Source organism: Mastigoproctus giganteus, chromosome 7 (assembly GCF_048544385.1).
Source record: "Mastigoproctus giganteus isolate SK-2022 chromosome 7, ASM4854438v1, whole genome shotgun sequence".
NCBI classification, from domain to species: Eukaryota; Metazoa; Arthropoda; class Arachnida; order Uropygi; family Thelyphonidae; genus Mastigoproctus; species Mastigoproctus giganteus.
Genome location: NC_143581.1, coordinates 39,482,021 through 39,501,160, shown reverse-complemented (window position 1 = coordinate 39,501,160; position 19,140 = coordinate 39,482,021). Strand labels below are relative to the sequence as shown.

Below are 19,140 nucleotides of genomic sequence, written 5' to 3'. Positions count from 1 at the left end.
GGGGGGGCGAAGGGTAATTTATATCCATGTTTATCTGATGATATAGGTCAAAGCAATGCTTGCACTCACCTCAAGAATTCTTGTTTGTTGCCACAACAGTTGATGTTGATAAGACGTTCTGAGGGTAGCAATGTTTCAAATGGGGGGGGGAGATAAAACTTGGAATACAAACCTAAATAACTTCAAAGGGTGTGTCAGGGTAGTAAACTGTAGATTACTTTGTCTCAACTGTATCTACAATAATGTCAGGAGTGTTGTCAATAAAATGGCTGAATATGAACTCCTGGTTAGGACATATAATGCTGATATAATACGGCTAACAGAAACATGGTGCCACCAGGAAATCGATGATGACGAGTTCCACTACAGTATGCATAATGTATTTAAGAAAGATAGGGAAGACAAAAGAGATCATGCTTCTTATCAAAAGCAGCCTGCGTGCAAAAAGAGCTTTTGCTGAGTCTGAAGTTACATCTGCCAGCATAGAATCTGTGTGGTGCGAGTTAGTTGGAAGCAAAGGAACAATGAGAGTGAGAGTAATCTACAGACCAAAAGATTGTGAAGAATAAGACGATAACCTTTACATGCTGATGGAATGGGCAGGCAAGCATGAATGTCTTATTATAAGTGACTTTAATCTGCCCCAGACTGACTGGAAAAAGTGGGCAGGAAACTCACTGATGAAGGTAGGAAAAAGTGGGTAGTAAAATTTTTTAAAATAAACTAGATGATTATTATTTGTATCAGCATGTCAGAGAAAGTACTAGGAGTGAGAATATTCTTGACTTCATCATAACTAATGAATCAGATGACATCACAGGGCTTAAAGTACAGGAACCATTGTCAGGAAGTGAATATGCAATCGTCAGATACCACCACCACCACTTTGCTTATTGGAGGCTTAAAGTGGTGAAACCTATGTTTAGTCTCTAGAGCAAAGTTTCTGGCATCCACCCCAATACTGCTTCATCCCATGCATGGTACTAAGTACTATTGGTTCTGATACCTTTCGTGTTTGGGTTTTCATAAAAAAAAAAAAAAAAAAACAAGATAAAAGAAAGATGTTGCGGCAGTTCAAGGTAAAGGCACAGGTTTTAACTTCAGAAGAGAGAACTTTGACAGTTTAAGGTGGCATAGTATTTGGGGTCAGGTGCCACCAGTGGTTTCCCACATCTGCACTGTACGTACTTGGTGATTAAATGCATAACTACTGCAAAAGGCAGGAAAAGTGCAGTGTCTGGTTTATGTAGTATTGTGTTTTGTTATCTGGCTGCTTGGCTGCAGGGCCCTTAGTGTAATAAAATAAATACTAATAAAATTAGTGTAAAATATCCTGCACTGTGCTTATGATATCCTGATTTACAATGTCACTTAGTCATTTGCACAAACACATCAATTACTTAATTTCACATTTAAAAAAAATTAATTCATTAAATTGTCGTTAACATCATAAAGTCAATTCCTGGTTGAGACATTCAAATGACATATGATTTATCTTTTTAGATGCAAAATGTTATTACAATATTTAACTTACTTCTTCAGAAACCCTTGGCTCTAGTTTCATTTTCACATCACTATATGCAAGTTTGGAAAGATGTTTTGGTTGTCCAATTATTAAAACTGGATGCTGTTGAGGATCAGAGGGTGCTAAACTACTACTAAACTGCAATGTTATGTGAGCCATTCTGGAAATAAATATATTTTATAAAGTACAAGTAATAGACCTCTATATTCCATATCATTAGACCACAAAACTACATAAATATTTTCTCTTTTAACTCTACAGAATTAGTTATTATTAATCTCAAATTCTTATATTTTTCTAAAATTTAAATTCTTTTAATCTAATATATCAATCTCAATTTTACAAACAATCATTATTATTTTTTAAAATATTTGAATTATTGTAAAAATTACACATATCAGTTACAATCTTAAACAAGATACACTCCTAACAAGAGAATTTTTGAAAAATATACATGTGCATATGCAATGCACCTATGCATTTTTAAATGCATAATTTGAATGAAAATGGAAAACATCACATTTATTAAATTTTGTTTAAATGATACAACTGATTCGCTGCAAATTTCATTTGCAGAGGGAAAAGATGCATTTAAGACTAACTACCTTAATGCCCAAGAAGGCAATTCATTCTAGTGGTAAATGACCTGTGGTATATCACTGCTAGACTAAGCCCTGGTGCAATATTATTTTATGTAGCTATAATACAATAATATATTAATTTATGTAACTTTCTCTTTTCCTTAGTGTCCCCCAGGGTCCTGGTACAGCTGAACTACAGGACGATACATTACTGTCAAACAAAGTTCACAGGGTCAAGCCTATTAGGTTTGTATTTATCAACCTCAATGGTTTCTATTTATCTCATGTGGTTTTTCCTTCTTATTTCATTTGAAAATTTCATTATAATCCATTTTATCACCTCTCAGTGGCTAATACACTTCAATCAGGTAATTCCTGAAACTACTCTTGAATCCACTCTTTATCATAAATATTAGTAGTCTATGATAAAGGGTATTGTGAAACCTATCTAAATTACTCTAAATCAGCTGTTTGAATTGCATCATTAAACACTCTCCTGAGCCTCATACTATCTGCAAATTTCAACATCTTACCCTTTATTTCACCAAGAAAATATCACTCAAGAAAATCAGATACAAGAATAATCCCAGCACCAAGCCCATCTCTTCTAACCATAGCCCACTATGATGAATGACTATTTATAACAACTCTCTACTCCTTTTAGCAATTGCTTAATCTACCTCAGATCCTTGCACATAATCTCAATACACTTCCAGCCTGTACTGCAAGCTGGCTGACTACACTCCCCATGTCTAAATTGCTAAAGTCTAAATATATAATGACAAAATTGTTTCTTCAATCATTCATGCCAGAATTGTTTCTTGCATCCTATTTCTTAAAAAACTGAGCTAAGCTTCTGATTTGAGACTACAGACAATCCAATCACATACAGTGGGATGTACACTAATAAATATTCAAACACCTCTCCACAAATAATGTGCTATGCCAAAATTCTTCCATATATGTATCAGTTTAAACACATCAAGAGAAATCTTGTGGATCTGCCTGGGCAGTAGCCAGTGTGGGTTACGAATTCAGAAGTAACAAACTTTCAGCATGGTATAGTGGTTGGATAATGTCAGTAACCTTTCTGTGTGTTCAGACAACTGTCTGAACACAGAAATTTGTCTGAACTTTCTAATATTAGCATTGTGTTGTATATTAAAGTAAACTTTAAAAATCTGCAACAAAAGTACGAAAGTGAATATATCTTTATGCAGCACCTAGACGGCACCTACGTCAATTCTTTGCATGTTGCATTAAGCAAATGCAACATGCAAAATTTCCTTCAAAATTCAGAGAAACCAAATTTTGAAGGAAAGAAAAATATTTTCGAACTTATTAAGGAAGAAAATATCATTTGAAGGCAGAACTATACTTGCTCTATATATAAATTGAATGATGAGCTTTTGAAGAAAGTTTAAATTACCCTAACCAGTAGTTTTCTTTTTATTACAGAAGTCCTTCAGCAAGTACAGGCAACACTGACCTGCAATCAAAAGTGCTCAAAATTAAAATATATATATATATATATATATATACACTCTCCAACCTAAATGTTTGAATATTGGGCCAGTAAATCAGATTGTCTAATAATGGAAGATTTTAACTGGGTTACTTATTCTAATGTTACTTATTCTCGGCGGATCCCACCACCCAGACAGCACCATTTTGAAGCTTGTTGGCTTACTCATCGGTGGGTGGGCAGGTACCCTGTAGTTGCAATAGTGTTTACGTGCAGTGCCCATACATAAACCAACTTCATACTCTTAACATTTAGCCAAGAAATATTTTTAGATTAAACCATGCACACCATCAAGCACCTCTCATATTGTGGAGTTATACTTCATAACTGGGTTGTCACTATTGAAACAACAGGGTACCTGTCCACCCACTGATGAATAAGCCAACAAGCTTCGAAACTGTGCTGTCTGGGTGGTGGTAGTATCTGCAGAGAATAAGTAACATTAGCCTTCTCCACTGGTGAATTGCTACTTATTCAAAGCAGTGTAATGTCAATCTGTGATTAATGCTTTTAAAACATTAATCACATATGCCTTGAATGCGTATTTACCATTAAAAAAAATACTCCACAAGGAGGGTTCCAAGTTGGATGAATAGTGAAGTTGCCACATTACTTGAGCAGAAAAAGGTGACATGGAAAGGTTACAGAGCAATAAAAAGTACTGAAGCCTATAACAGCTACAAGATGATCTGTAATAGAGCCACAGAAAAGGTTCGACAGGCAAAGGCAGTTTATGAGAAATCACTAGCAAACAGAGCAAAGAGGGGAGATAAGGAATTCTTCATATATATAAATGCCAAGAAGAGCAGGACAAACCAGATCGGACCTTTACGTAAGGGAAAGGGGATAGTATTAAATACACCAGCTGCTGTTGCAGATGAACTCAACAGTTATTTTGCATCGATATTTACAAATGAAAAACTTTTTGTGGGAATGGGAAATTGTGGGAGCAAAGCTGAAAAATATGTAATTAATGATATTGAAATTTCGCATGATTATTTAATGAAAAAACTTTTGAGCCTACAGGCCAGTAAAGCTCCTGGAGTTGATGGAATATACCCCATAATCTTAAGGGAGGCTGCAAGTGAGTGTTGAACCATTGAGGCTAATTATGTGAGCATCGCTAGACTCTGGGGAGATTCCCTTGGACTGGAAAAGTACCAATGTATCTCCCATACATAAGGGTGGCTCTAAGAGTGAAGTGGGAAATTATTGACCTGTCAGTCTGAGTTCAGTGGTAGGGAAAATCATGGAGGCAATGATCAAGGGTGGAAATTCAGGATCATTTGGATCAAACTGAAATTCTCAAGGATACTCAGCATGGTTTTGTAAAGGGAAAATCATGTTTAACAAATCTGGTTCACTATTTTGAAAGAGTCACTCACGAGCTGGATTTAGGGAATAATTTCGACATTGTTTATTTAGATTTCAGCAAAGCTTTTGACTCAGTCCCACATGAGTGGTTGCTTTATAAGCTGGAACAGGTTGGAATCACTGGGAAAATCCTTAAATGGATAGCAGGATGGCTTCAGGTCAGGAGGCAGAGGGTTGTGATAAATGGCTATTCCTCAGATTGGGTTGATGTAAGAAGTGGGGTTCCCCAAGGATCAGTATTAGGACCACTGTTGTTTTTAATTTTCATAAATGACATCGATGAAGGGATAGAGGGCGTGATGTCTAAATTTGCAGATGATATTAAAATTGGTAGAGTAGTTAATGATCACTGTCAAGCTGAGCTTCTTCAGAGAGACCTAGATAGACTTCAGGAATGGTCAGAAAAATGGTAGCTATGCTTTAATCCAACAAAGTGTAAGGTATTACACCTGGGAAACAGTAATCCCAAAATAACTTATTCACTTGGTGGAGTTCAACTAAACCCAGTACTGGAGGAAAGGGACTTGGGTGTTACGACACGGTCAGACATGAAATTCTCTGAGCATTGTAAACAGGTTGCAAGGAAGGCCCATGGTGTCCTATCCATGATCTATCGAACTTTTGCAAGTAGAGATAGAGACGTGATAATCCCATTATATAAGGCTTTTGTTAGATCACACTTGGAATACTGTGTTCAAGTATGGAGACCGCACCTAAAGAAAGACATCGAGCTTCTTGAAAGGGTGCAAAGACGGGTAACTCGCCTGGTGAGATCGGCAAAAGGGTGTCCTTATGAAGAAAGACTTCGAATATGTGGGTTGCAGAGTTGGGAAACTAAACACCTTAGAGGAGATTTGCTCTAAGTTTTTAAGGCTTTGAGAGGCATCAGTAAAATGAATGAGGACAAAATTTTCAAGATTATAAATGATGCTAGAACTAGGGGACATAAATTCAAGTTACGGGGGGAAATGTTTAGATTGGACTGCAGGAAGTTTTATTTTAGCCAGCAAGTTATAAATTACTGGAATAAGTTGCCTATGTGGGTGGTAGAGACTGACAGTTTGGGGAAATTCGAAGGTCATCTGAATAGTACCTTCGGATGAGGGAAGCGCATAAGATGATAGGTTTAATTTCCTTTTCTTTTATTAATTATTTATTTTTTTATCATTGTTTTATTCGGGGTTTTTTTTTTTTTTTTGGCTGGTGCAGCATAAGCCATAGGCTTTCTTGCACCATGTGGCCATTACTAATACTAATACCTCAGAAACTTGTGAAAGTATTCATAATATAAGATATAAATAAACAATGCATTCATACTACATGGGTAATAAAAATGATGTACGTGCAGTACCCATGCATAAATAAACTTCATCAAATAGTAGTTTGTACTCCTTTAAATGAAACACTTAGTTTTTTGCCAAAACTTCTTATATAGAATAACTAACTTTCTTTATAAAGAGTTATAATAACACTTCTTTTTTTACACTGAGTTCCTTATTTCTTACCATGCTTATCACAAAACATATAACAAACACTCTTTCTGAATGACCGGTGCTCATTTTTATATGTTAAAAGGTCTTACTCTTCAATTTATATTAGTACAAAACACATCTACAACAGGTGTTCCCAAACCTTTTGGTCAGAAATCCAAGTAAAAATTCAATAATAACAAAGACCCCCCAAGAGCAATAAACTTCAAGTTATATTTTATAAACAATTTTTTTAGAAAATGTATCCAATTATGATTTGCAGTGCATATTAAAAAAAAAATTTAATGAACACTTAACACTTACCTCATGTCTAATGTGAAGGATGTGGTTGATGTGCTTTTAGAAGAGAGGAAATATTGGGTTCGTGATTTGTTAGTTTTAATCTTAGATCTCCATTATTTTCGAGATTAGTCGATTTCTCTGCTTAGTTAAAATACTGTTAGCGTGGCTAAATCCGACTTCTACCCTGTATGAACTTGGAAAGGTCAATAATAAAGGCTCGATAGTTTTATACAGTTTTGGGTAGTTTTCAATAATAATTTTACTTGTCCATTTAACTTTCTGTTAATTTAACTTTCTTTTGAGTGCAGAGATTTAGCTTCTAGGTCCATCTTCATTTGAAGAATTTCCTCTTGCAAATCCAGATCCAAATCGTCCCTCTCTGCATGAAATGGAGACATAATCCATTCTGGAACTTTCATATCTTTGAGATCCTTGAATCAATTTTTAAAATCCTCTTTTAAGTGTTCGAGGTGAGCTACATAAATGTTGGCATCTGAAAAATTTCCTTTGGCTTCTTGTTCTAAAGATGACATATTTGAAAAGAAGTGAAAATTTCTACGACCCAGTGAAGTTTTGAAGAGCATTAACTTTTCTTGAAATCCCAAAATAATTGTATGACTCTGTATAATTGTAATGTCTTTGCTTTGCAGTTTTTTTTGTGCTTCATTGAATTTTGAAAATATATCAGCAAAGTAAAAGAGGGTTTTTACACTGACTAAATTTATCAGCAAATGATTGATTGTGCTCGGACAGAAATTCCACCACTGAGTTATAAAGTTCTACAATCCTTTGCAAAGAGTTACTTTTTGACAACCATCTTACTTCTGTATGAAGGAGCAATTGGTTGAAATTTTCGTTGTTTCTTTCACATAGCATAGCAAACAGTCGGCTGTTAAGAGCATTTGCTTTTATTTTATTTATTATCTTAATACAAATTTGCAAAGCAACATGCAATTCTTCACTTGTTTTTTGCAACAAGGTGTTGTCTGTGTAAAACACAATGTACTGCTTGTATTTTAGCTAAAGCTAAAATACAAGCAGTACATTGTGTTATTTTCTTTTTTTAAGCTAAAGCTAAAAATCCTCTGTACTTATGACTCATAACAACCATGGGTGGAGCCCCATCCACTGCAATTGCAGTTATATTACTAAAAGGAATGTTGTACTTTTCAAAATACCCTTGCACTATCTAAAAATTGTTTCACCTTTGGAATCAGTTTTTAAAGATTTGGCAAAAAGGAATTCATCAATTACTGCTTTTTTACTCGTACTGTAATGCTGTACAAATGAAATTAAAATATTTATACTTCCAAATGTTGACTTGTCTAATTGTATAGCAAACATAACCTCTTTGAGCTCTGAAATTACTGTTGTTTGGACATCATTTGCCATCTCAGCAATCCTCCATTGCACTGTATTATTACTAAGTGGAATACTCCTTAAAACTGTTTAGCATCCTTTTTCATAACTAACTCTATTGCTATTTTTATAGAGGGTAGAATTATTTCTTCACCAAGAGTATGTGCCTTTCCTTTCTTTGCAATTAGGAGAGCAATATCATACAATGCTTGTACTCCACCACTGGCTGCTGGTACTGCATATGATTTTATAAAGGACTTAAGCGTTGTACAATTTAAAAATTTTTCCTTCATTGTCTTGAAATATTCAAGGTCTTTGTCGCATTTATCATTATGCTGTTTTTTTAAATGTTCTTTCATTTCTGAAGGTCTCATAGCATCATTACTAAACGTTTTCTCACATAAAAGACACATTGGTTTTGTTTCATTACTCTGAGAAGGCACAAACCCAAAATTTAAATATTCTACCGAATATTGATGATACTGCTTTTTTGCGTCAGACATGATGATCATTAGGAGTTTTCTGTAAGAAATTATTTCACCGCAACTCTAACTCTTACCAAAATAATTTTAATAAGAAACTATTAAAACAAAATGAATAATCCACTCCCAAACACTGCAGAACGAAAATATCTACTGACACTAGAAATAGCACTGAAGTTTGACGACAGCAATGGCGGTAAAACGAAAACTGAGCACGACCACTAGAACGAAAATGTGCTTGGACACTAACTAAAACAATTTATTTATGTTTTCAAGGGCACACACACACAGTGATTGTCACCTCACGTCGTGTCACTTGGAGAAGAGAGACTGCCCCAGTACCATTTGACCGTAAACACACTATTCAATGTAAACTGCGAAGTCAGTCATAGGAGACACATTACTACCATGCTACATTATATATGTGTTGTTCTCTTTGGGGAAAGCTGAAGTGAAATGAATTGCCACACTTCATCCTCTTCTTCAGATTTTGAAGAAGATTTAGAAAATGATTTTCTTATAGCCGAGAACAGAAGTGGATTAAGGATGAAATAGGCCTCCGGCCATATTTAATTTTGGGGCCCTGGCCGAGAAAACAAAAAGGGAGTAAGCAATGAATACACGACATAAACTGGAAGAGAACAGAAAAAGGCGTTCTTCCATCATTTACTGCAGGACTTAGAAGATGAAAATCGTTTTAAGATGTACTTACGGATGAATAAAGTAGAATTTAATTTCCAATATAATCTAATTAAGGATGACATACAAGGGCAAAATACACAATTTCGAAATTCAGTCAGCGGTAAGGAATAATTAGTTGTATGTTTAAGGAAAGTTGAAATACTGTAAGTTTAATTTGGAATAAGGATTTATTCAGTCACAATACAAAATGTTTTTTAAATTAAATTTAATAACAAAAACAACTTCACAACGCTAAAAACTGAACTTGTTAGAAATTGTTATGAGTTGTACAAACTGAAATTATCGACTTGTTCCTCCTCTAAATTTGTAAATTGTAATACTGTTGGTCTATTTCCTTCCTTTGGCCATCTTTGAGGGTCTATGTGACTGGACATGTTTCTATTATCACTTTATTTTCTTCTGTCAGTGTGACAGAAAACTCATGCCGTACAAAATTTTCTGCTCAAACAGAAAACTGTGAACTTGTGAGGACGTGAATTGACCTTGAAGGCCGACGTGTTATCTTGCGACTACTGCCATTAACAATAGTTTGTCTCCGGCCAATAAACAAAACGGGAAATATAGCATGCGCGCGCGCTCTCTCTCTCTCTCTCTCACCCCCATACATTTGACTTGTTTCCATGTAACCTCACATCAGGTGACAATAGTGTGATTCCACCCTAAACCACTTTGCTGACTGCCCGAGTTAACGACTTGTTTCATATATTAATTCTAGATTTATCTTTATAAGGAAATAGTTTCTTTAAAGACCCCTAAAATAATCTTACCTACCCCCAGTGGCTTTATTAGGAACTAAAGACCCTTCACACACTTGCCCAAAGACACCAGGGGGTCACTACCGGCCACTTTGGGAATCCCTGATCTACAATGTTCTATAAAATTGAAATAATACTTCCAGTTTCTAGAATCATCTACAGTGATCTGCTACATTCAGAAGCCTTCTACACATTTCTGGAATATTTTCGAATATTCCAGAAATTTCTTAACGCAGCATCTTTAATTAATAATTTAATAATAATTAAATATTATTTAATTTAATTATTATTAAATATTATCTAGGATCATCTATAATGTTCTACCTCATTTAGGAGACTTCTATACACCTTTCTGGAATATTCTTGAATACTCTAGAAATTTCTTAAATATTATTTAAGTTTTTTGATTTTTATACATAATAGAAAATAATTTAATAAAAATTGATATACAGTGGTGGACAAAACTGCATCACTTGCGAATTTGCAAATAATGTGTTTTGCACTGCATTGTGGGTTGCAGAAATGTTCGAAATGCATTTGTTAGATGGGATATATATCTTCGTGAATGAATGAAATCCAATAAAGACTCCGCCTGATATACCTAATTGTCATAAATATCTTCCCAAAGGGTTAAATTTTTAATTACTGGAAATATGAGAAGTCATGTAAATGGCAATCATGACAACCAAACACATTTTATTGCATTTACATGTACAAACTGAAATGACAAATTAATGTAATAGTATTATGTACTGTAAATCAGAAAAATAAGTCCTAATTCAGCAGACTCTCGATTAACCAGGATCGGATTAACCGGAACACTTCAAGACTCGAAATTAAAAAAATATATCAATCAGAAATCATAAAATTCAAGTAATAACTAGAATAGGTATAAACAGATATTTTGCAAGTCGTAAATAAACAACAAGTGGAATTATAAGTCATCATTGGGGATTAGTGTACCTATTATCTTGCAATCCCCGCAGCTCAAAAAAAAAAAAAGGAGAGACCAAATGTTTAGTTTGTTTAGTGCGTTGCGTCGATTGTTGCGTTCCGTCTCAAAACAAAAAGATAAATTTCGTTTCGTTATTTATGTCAGGGATGTTGGAATTTTTTTTATAGTAATTTTTTTGTTTAGAAATTGCAAAAATTATGGGTAAACGCAAGAGTTGCGTTTTCAGTTAAACAAAAACTTGAAATTATTTAAAGTTTTAAAATGGTGCATCTGTTAAATCTCTAAGGAATCATTATAATAAGGATGTATGAAAATGGCCAAACATTAACAAGTATCATGCAGAATTCAGATTTGTCAATGATAATATAGTAGCAATATGTTATTAGTCATTCCCGAGTTACTTTTGTAAAACTCAACGAAGTAAGAAGTCCTGGAATGCATCTCTTACGTATGTCGGGGACTTTTGTATTTTTGGATTAACAGGGAAATCGATTATCCAGGATTTGTTTTTTACCATCTATCCCAGAAAATCTAGAGTCTACTGTATTTTGTTGTTCCTCCTCGAGTTGCAATTACAGCCCTGCAACGATCTGGCATAGAGTTAATCAACTTCTAGCTATATGGTTGCTCAATTTCGTGATACCACACCCTTACAATGCTCTCCTGCAGCTGAATCTTACTTATTGGCTTCTTCTGAGCAATTTTAGACATTATGTACCAGCAATTTTCAATAGGGTTCATATCTGGATTGCTGCCGGGCCAGTCCAACACTGTAATGCCAGCATTTCTGAGGTATGACTGCATCTTAAGGGAGAAAAAATGAGGGAAAACATTGGTGTAAGTATGTGTTAAGCCTTGTGAGACAAGAAGACAAACACATCATTACATCTAAATAGCATAAAACTTACCAATTTTGCTGTGTGGCAAGGTACCGAGTCCTGCTGAAAAATGCAATCTTGGAAGTCTATGTGCTCCCTAATAACGGGTTTCAGGCACTCCTCCAAGATAGCAGTGTAGGTTTCTGCATTCACCGTTCCGTTAATAGACTTAATTCGCCCCACCCCTTTGCTTGTTATGCATCCCCAGACCATCTGACCTGCGGTGAACTTTATGGTCGGTGTTATGCAGTCAGGATGGTATACCTCCAATTTTTGTCTTCTGACATATTGCTTCCCATCCAAGCCATGCAGGTTGAATTTCAATTTTTTAGAAAGGATGACGGTGTCCCATTGCTCTTTTGTCCATGAAATGTGTTCTAGCCCAAGCAAGTCGCTTCTTCCTCATTTGTTGAGTAAACAAAGGCTTCTTCTTGGGCCAATAGGCATGCAGACCACAATCCGAAAGCCGTATTTGGATAGTTTGTGCACTTGTTTCGACACCAGAACCATCTCCAATCCAGTTTTAGATCAGGAGCACTAGCATGGCGATTACAAAGGCATAGCCGTTTCAAATATCGATCTTGGGAAGGCATAGTTACTCTCTTAAGGCCTGATCCAGGTCTTCTCTTCACATCACCGATTTCACACTTTAATTTCAGCACCCAGGATACTGTTGACTGGTGGCAGCGTATTTTATCAGCAATAGCACCCGTAAAAAGCCCTTCCTGGGACAGAGCAACAGCTACTTTTTTTTTTCTTTGTGTCAACTGAACATATGCAGCCATGCTTACACCTCTGCAAAACAGGATACTAATGAGTGTGTATACCCTTCCAACGGCGTATTTATAGAAATGGCTGATGCAATAGACGTGTTATCTATCGCAATACCTTTGCTTTGCGACAAAAAAAATTACTATAATTAAACAATATCTTATATGTTTCACTACAAATGTTACTTTTTTTAAGGTGATACAGTTTTTTTGTCTGCCACTGTATAAGTTGGTCCTAATTTAATGAAAATTTTGATATTTAAGAAAGTGAAACGTGATTTCAAACTTTTAGGCAGGAGAGGGTATGTGCATGTGCAAAATAAACACACACACACAAGGTATGACAATAAAGTTTCTGGTCTAGTGCAATAAAAAGAACACAAAGTGAAGGAGAGCAAATGGTTTTAATTTTTTTAAAGTAATCGCCAGTTGAATGCACTTATTACACCATTCTAAAAGGTTCTGAAAAGAGTCAATAAAGGTAACCAAAGAGATGATGTTCAGTTTGGTGGTTATGTTTTTCTTGATGTCCTTAACATCCTGAAATCTCTTTCCTTTGAGAGCAGTTTTCACCTTGGTAAAGAGGAAGTCTGCTGGCACTAGATAGGGAGAATAGAGTGGATGGTTGATCTTTACAATGCCATTTGTCTTTCAAAATGTCTTCACAAAAAATGCAGAATAGAAGGACAATTTCGTGCAACAAGATACAGCTGCCTTTCCTTTGACTTTATGGCCTCACCCGTCTTTGAAGCACCTGTACATAGAACGCAAAATTCACTCTCTCCTCTTCGGGTAGAAATTCCTAGTGAATTGCACCACATTTCTCACAAAACAACCAGTGTCTTCTTGGTCCTGGACTTCTGTAAACTAAACTTTTTGGGCACTGATGATGATTTTGAAGTCCTCTGTATGCTCTGATAATTCATCTCAGGGTCGTACTGAAACACCCATCTCCAGTGGTAATACAGTTAAGGATATTAGGAGTGTCTTGACAAGTCTGGATGAAGTCTTCACATGATGACACTATTTGTTGCTTCTGGCCATTCATGAGGCTGTGTGGCACAAATTTTGCACAGACTTTCCTTTCCCTAAATCTACATGCAGAATCTGATGAATCATCTCCTTATTCATATTCAACTCATCACCAATTATTCTAAAGGTCAAATGACAATCTCTTGGACAATTTCCCAAAATTTTGAGATTTTGTCCTCATTTTGAGAGGTTGATATATGCCCACTTCTTGGGTTAGCATTAGCATTAGTAGAGGCATTTGATGCAAGAAAGCAAGCTTATGCAGCATCAGCCAAAAAAAAAAAAAAAAAGCCCACTTCCACTTCACCCCTCTGTTCGTTCAAAATACCTGTCCAGCTGAGCCTTAAACTTATTTAGGCTATCAACCTCCACCACAAGGGATGGAAGTCTGTTCCACCAACCAACCACCCGCTGGCTAAAGGCAAATTTCCGCACGTCTATCCTACATCTGTCTTTCCTCAATTTGAATTTATGCCCTCTCAGGTGATTTTTCTGAGCTAGAGGAAGAATCCCATCAGCATTGAGCATGCTTAAACCATTCAAGGCTTTATACACCTCTATCAGATCACCTCGCTGGTGCCTAGTCTCCAGACACTGTAATTTGCAAAACTTAAGCCTTTCTTCGTAAGAGCACCCCTTTGTTCCATTCACTAATCTTGTTGCCCTTCTCTGTACTCGTTCCAGCAGCTCTACATCCTTCTTGAAATGAGGCCTCCAGACCTGTATACAGTACTCTAGGTGTGGCCTGACCATCGCCTTATACAATGGAATAATCACCTCCTTATCCCTGCTGGAAAAATTCCTGTATATCATTGACAATACTCCATGAGCTACTCTTGCAGCCCGTCTGCACTGCTCAGAGAACTTCATATCTGCCTGCACAACCACCCCTAAGTCCCTTTCATTCTCCACCACTGTCGGTGCAGTACCACAGAGTTGATACGTTGCTCTGGGGTTGCTGTTTCCCATGTGTAGTACTTTACATTTGTCAATGTTAAACTTCATTTGCCACCTCTCAGCCCATCTGCTCAACCTTTCCAGATCCTGTTGCAGCAGCATAGTGTCCGTAGTGTCCTTGACAACCCTGCCAACCTTTGTATCGTCTGCAAACTTGGACATTAAGCCGGATATACCATCATCAATATCATTTATAAATACAGAAAACAATAATGGACCCAACACTGAGCCCTGAGGGACTCCACTAATAACATCAGTCCACGATGAGCAGTGTCCATTGATTACCACTCTCTGTCTTCTCCCCCTCAACCATCCCTTTATCCATAGCAGCAATTTGCCTCCAATGTCACACTGCTCCAATTTGTGTAGCAGTCTTCCATGTGCAACAGTATCAAAAGCCTTTCTAAGATCCAAGTATATAATATCAAAGTTATTCCCTGCATCCAGTTCTTTTGTGACTGCATCATAGTATCCAATCAAGTTGGTCAGGCAAGACTTCCCCTTAACAAAACCATGCTGTGTCTGAGCTATAACTGAAGTCTTGTCTAAATGATCCTGCAGTGCTTCTTTAACCAGTGCCTCCATTAATTTTCCTGGAACAGAAGTTAAGCTCACAGGTCTATAATTACTTGTGTCAGCCTTTGATCCTCCTTTGTGAATTGGGGTCACATTTGCACATTTCCAGTCTATGGGTACTTCCCCTGAGTCCAAGGAAGCTCTCATAATTATGGCTAAGGGTTTGCTTACTTCCTTTGCTGCCTCCTTTAATATAACTGGATAGATCCCATCCACCCTGGGTGCCTTTCTTGTGTTTATCTTCAACAGTTTCTCCTCCACTTTACTCCCAGTTATTTCAAGATTCTGTGAACATCCTTACATTTGTCTTTGAACTGCTTATACCATTCAAACACACACTGGTATGACTTAACATTTCATCACTATAAATAGTTTTTAACATTTCATACATTTCTGCTACAGATTTCCCCATTTTAAAGCAAAACTTGAATATCCATTTGTTGCTTCATTGCAAAATCATGACATAGAACATTAGTGCTACTAACAAAACTGGTTGTTACTTGCAATATGTCAGCCTACTGGACAATCTATGTATCACTATCTGTTGGTGGAAGTTTGAAGTAGAAGATACCACTTCCATTTTTTTTCAAACTCGCTGAATGTGGCCTTTTAAATATTATTGTACTTTTCAACATGTTTCAAAGAAACTTTAAAGTATGTGTGAATAGCAATAAACTATGGGCAGACACATGATCAAAATGACCCTGAGTAGATTTCATCCCATGCATTCATCTGTGGAACTTTATTCAAACAGCATTTGTTGTTTGCAGTGCTTTGAGTGTGCTGCTGCACTGCATTTGTTATATGCAGTGCAACAGCACACTCAAAGCAGTGAAACTCAACTGTAACAATTTGAAGTATTCACTTCAAGGGGTGATGACAACAGAACACTGTGTTCTGTTGATTTTATTTGAAAGTTGTTTTAGGAGAGTGATTAAAAAATATAAAAATTAACAAAAAATTGTTCTTTAACTCTTCTTCTTTCCTGCCTTAATTATCCCTTTATTCACAATACTAACTTACCCCTAATAAAAGACTGCTATACAAATTGAAGCAGTGTGGCATTACAGGTAAGTTGCTGCTATGGATAAAGGGAGGGTTGAGAGGGAGAAGACAGTGGTAATCAATGGACACTGCTCCTTGTGGACTAATGTTATTAGTGGAGTCCCCAGGGTCAGTGTTGTTTTCTATTTATTAATGATATTGATGAAGGTATATCAGGCTTAATGTCTAAGTTTACAGACGATACGAAGGTTGTAAGGGTTGTTAATGACACCAATGACAGTATGCTACTGCAACAGGATTTAGAGAAATTGAGCAGTTGAGCTGAGAGGTGGTGACTGAAGTTTAACATTGACAAATGTAAAGTAATACACATGGGTAGCAGTAACCCCAGAGTAACATATCAACTGTATGGTACTACACTCAGGGTGGGTTTTTTTTTTTTTTTTTTTTTTGTAGTTGTTGGCGCATAGGCTTCTGTGGCCATAATGCACCTCCCAATGTTTTTGCAGTACTTTGATCCAAGCCCGAGGCGGGAATCGAACCCGCGACCTTTGGGTTGCCAGGCAGGCACTTTACCCACCTGGCTAGCCCAGTCGGCCACTGAGGGTGGTAGAGAATGAAAAGGACCTGGGGGTAATTGTGCAGTCAGATATGAAGTTTTCTGAGCAGTGCTGACGGTCTGCAAGAGTAGCTCATGGTGTCTTGTCAATGATATACAGGAATTTTTCTAGCAGGGATAAGGAGCTGTTATCCCCTTGTATAAGGCAATGGTCAGGCCACACCTTGAGTACTGTATACAGGTCTGGAGGCCTCATTTTAGGAAGGATGTAGAGCTGCTGGAACAAGTACAGAGAACGGCAACAAGATTAGTGAATGGAACAAAGGGTTAACACTTTGTTCCATTTAGCCTTACTAAGAAAAGCTTAAGTTTTGCAAATTACAGTGTCTGGAGACCAGGCACCTGGGAGATGATCTGATTGAGGTGTATAAGGCCTTGAATGGTTTGAGCAAGCACAATGCTGATGGGATCTTCTTCTTCTTCTTCTTGCCAAGATTAATCATCTGAAGGGACATAAATTCAAATTAAGGAAAGACAGTTGTAGAATAGATGTGCAGAAATTTGCCTTTAGCCAGTAGGTGGTTGATTGATGGAACAAACTTCCATCTGTTGTTATAGAAGTTGACAGCTTAAATAAATTCAAGGCAGAACTAGACAAACAATTTGGAGCAAATGGATGGGTGAAATGGGAAGGTTTTTTTTTTTTTTTGGCTGATGCTGTATAAGCTTGTTTTCTTACATCATATGCTTCTACTAATGCTAATGTTATTAAAAAATCATTTAACTTCCAATCCAAATTTGATAAACTTCTGCTAACCCTATTTCCTTACTGAATTCTTGCTGCATTCTTAGTCAAAGACTTCTCATAATCTGACTAAGTTGGTAACTCAATTAAAGACTAGTTTATACTTACTGTTAAGTTTCTGTGTCCCTTGGTTTCTGTGTTGATATAATTTATAATCATCTGATGTATTTTTCTTCTCTGCCACTAGTCTCATCAGTTCATCTGATATCCACTTTAGTTTAAACCTTGAACATATCTATTAATTGGTATAATCTCTTGCCTAACCTATCAAGTAACTTGATTGCAAGCTAGTTTATACTTACTGCAGGAGGACTCTATATCTCCAGACATTCATAATCATCCCAGTATTTTGTTTCTCTGCCACTAAGGTCATCATTTCACCTGATATCTATTTTGTAAATTGGTTACAGATCAGCTTATATCTATCATAGGCTTCTGTGTCACCTGTTAATTTATATGTATCACATGCATTTTTCTTCTCCGCCATGTCTCATTAATTCATCTGAGATCAATTTAGGCCTAAAACTTGAACAATATTTCTTAGTTGGTATGTAAAGCCTAGTAGCTTCCAAGATAAGTTCTTTGAATGCTTCCCATTTTTAATTTGCTGTTGGTAACATCATCAGTTGGTCCCACTGTATAGAATTTAAATACTGTCTCAGACCATAGTAGTCGCCTTTACGAAAGCAAAAACCCTTCCCTTTAACCCTGATGGTAGTTACCTCTTTGAGTAAATCCCACTTCAGCACACTGTGATCACTGCCACCTAGTGGTTCCTTTATCTGCAGATTCTTAATGCACGAAGAATCACTACTGATAATCAGATCAAGAGTATTACTCCCTCTAGTTGCCTCCCAAACATGCTGATGTAGAAAACAATCATCCAATAAATCCACAAAAGCCTTGCTAGTGTGTGAGTGACCAACCCACAAATTCCATTCAATATCTGGGAAATTAAAATTCCCCCATTATAAGACTCTTTGAATTACTGGCCCACTATTTCCCTGTACAGTTTCTTATTATACTCATCAGAGTCATTAGGCCTATAGCACACTCCTTCTCTCAATTTTGATCTCCCAATGCTTACGTCACACCAAACGGACTTGACACTGCACTGTCCAGCGATATCGACTGGCTTCACTTCCTTGGATTTTATGTTTCTTAACTAATAGCATAACCCTGCCTCCTTTCCTATCCTTTCTGTACACATTGTACTCCCCAAATTCCAGTTCTGCATTCCTTATATCTATGTCACACCACATCTCTGATATCCCAACAATATCTGCCTTTGATGTTTTGAGCAATACCTCAAATTCATCAAATTTATTTACCAAACTCCAAGCATTGCTGTACACGCAAGTATACATGCACCTGTTCCTATTCTTAGCTACCCTAACACAACCCATGTGTTTACTTGTACCGCAATGACTCCCAGCAGTTTCTGAAATATCCTGCATCTTGTTTTCCAGGCTGCTGCTCATTCCAATAGAAGCAGTGCAAGAATCACTTTTACCTCTGCCAATGGCTA

General features: G+C 36.6%; 1 protein-coding gene across 4 annotated transcripts in view; it reads right to left on the bottom strand.

Moving 5' to 3' along the window:
* grsm (probable aminopeptidase NPEPL1 granny smith protein) overlaps positions 1-19,140 on the bottom strand; it is a 171,817-nt gene that overhangs the window by 145,702 nt on the left and 6,975 nt on the right. For all 4 annotated transcript variants that reach the window (XM_090376850.1, XM_090376847.1, XM_090376848.1 and 1 more), the window contains exon 2: positions 1,535-1,685. In XM_090376850.1, coding sequence (XP_090232976.1) covers positions 1,535-1,684 — 150 coding nt within the window. In that variant the 5' untranslated portion in view covers position 1,685. The remainder of the gene's footprint in view (positions 1-1,534; positions 1,686-19,140) is intronic.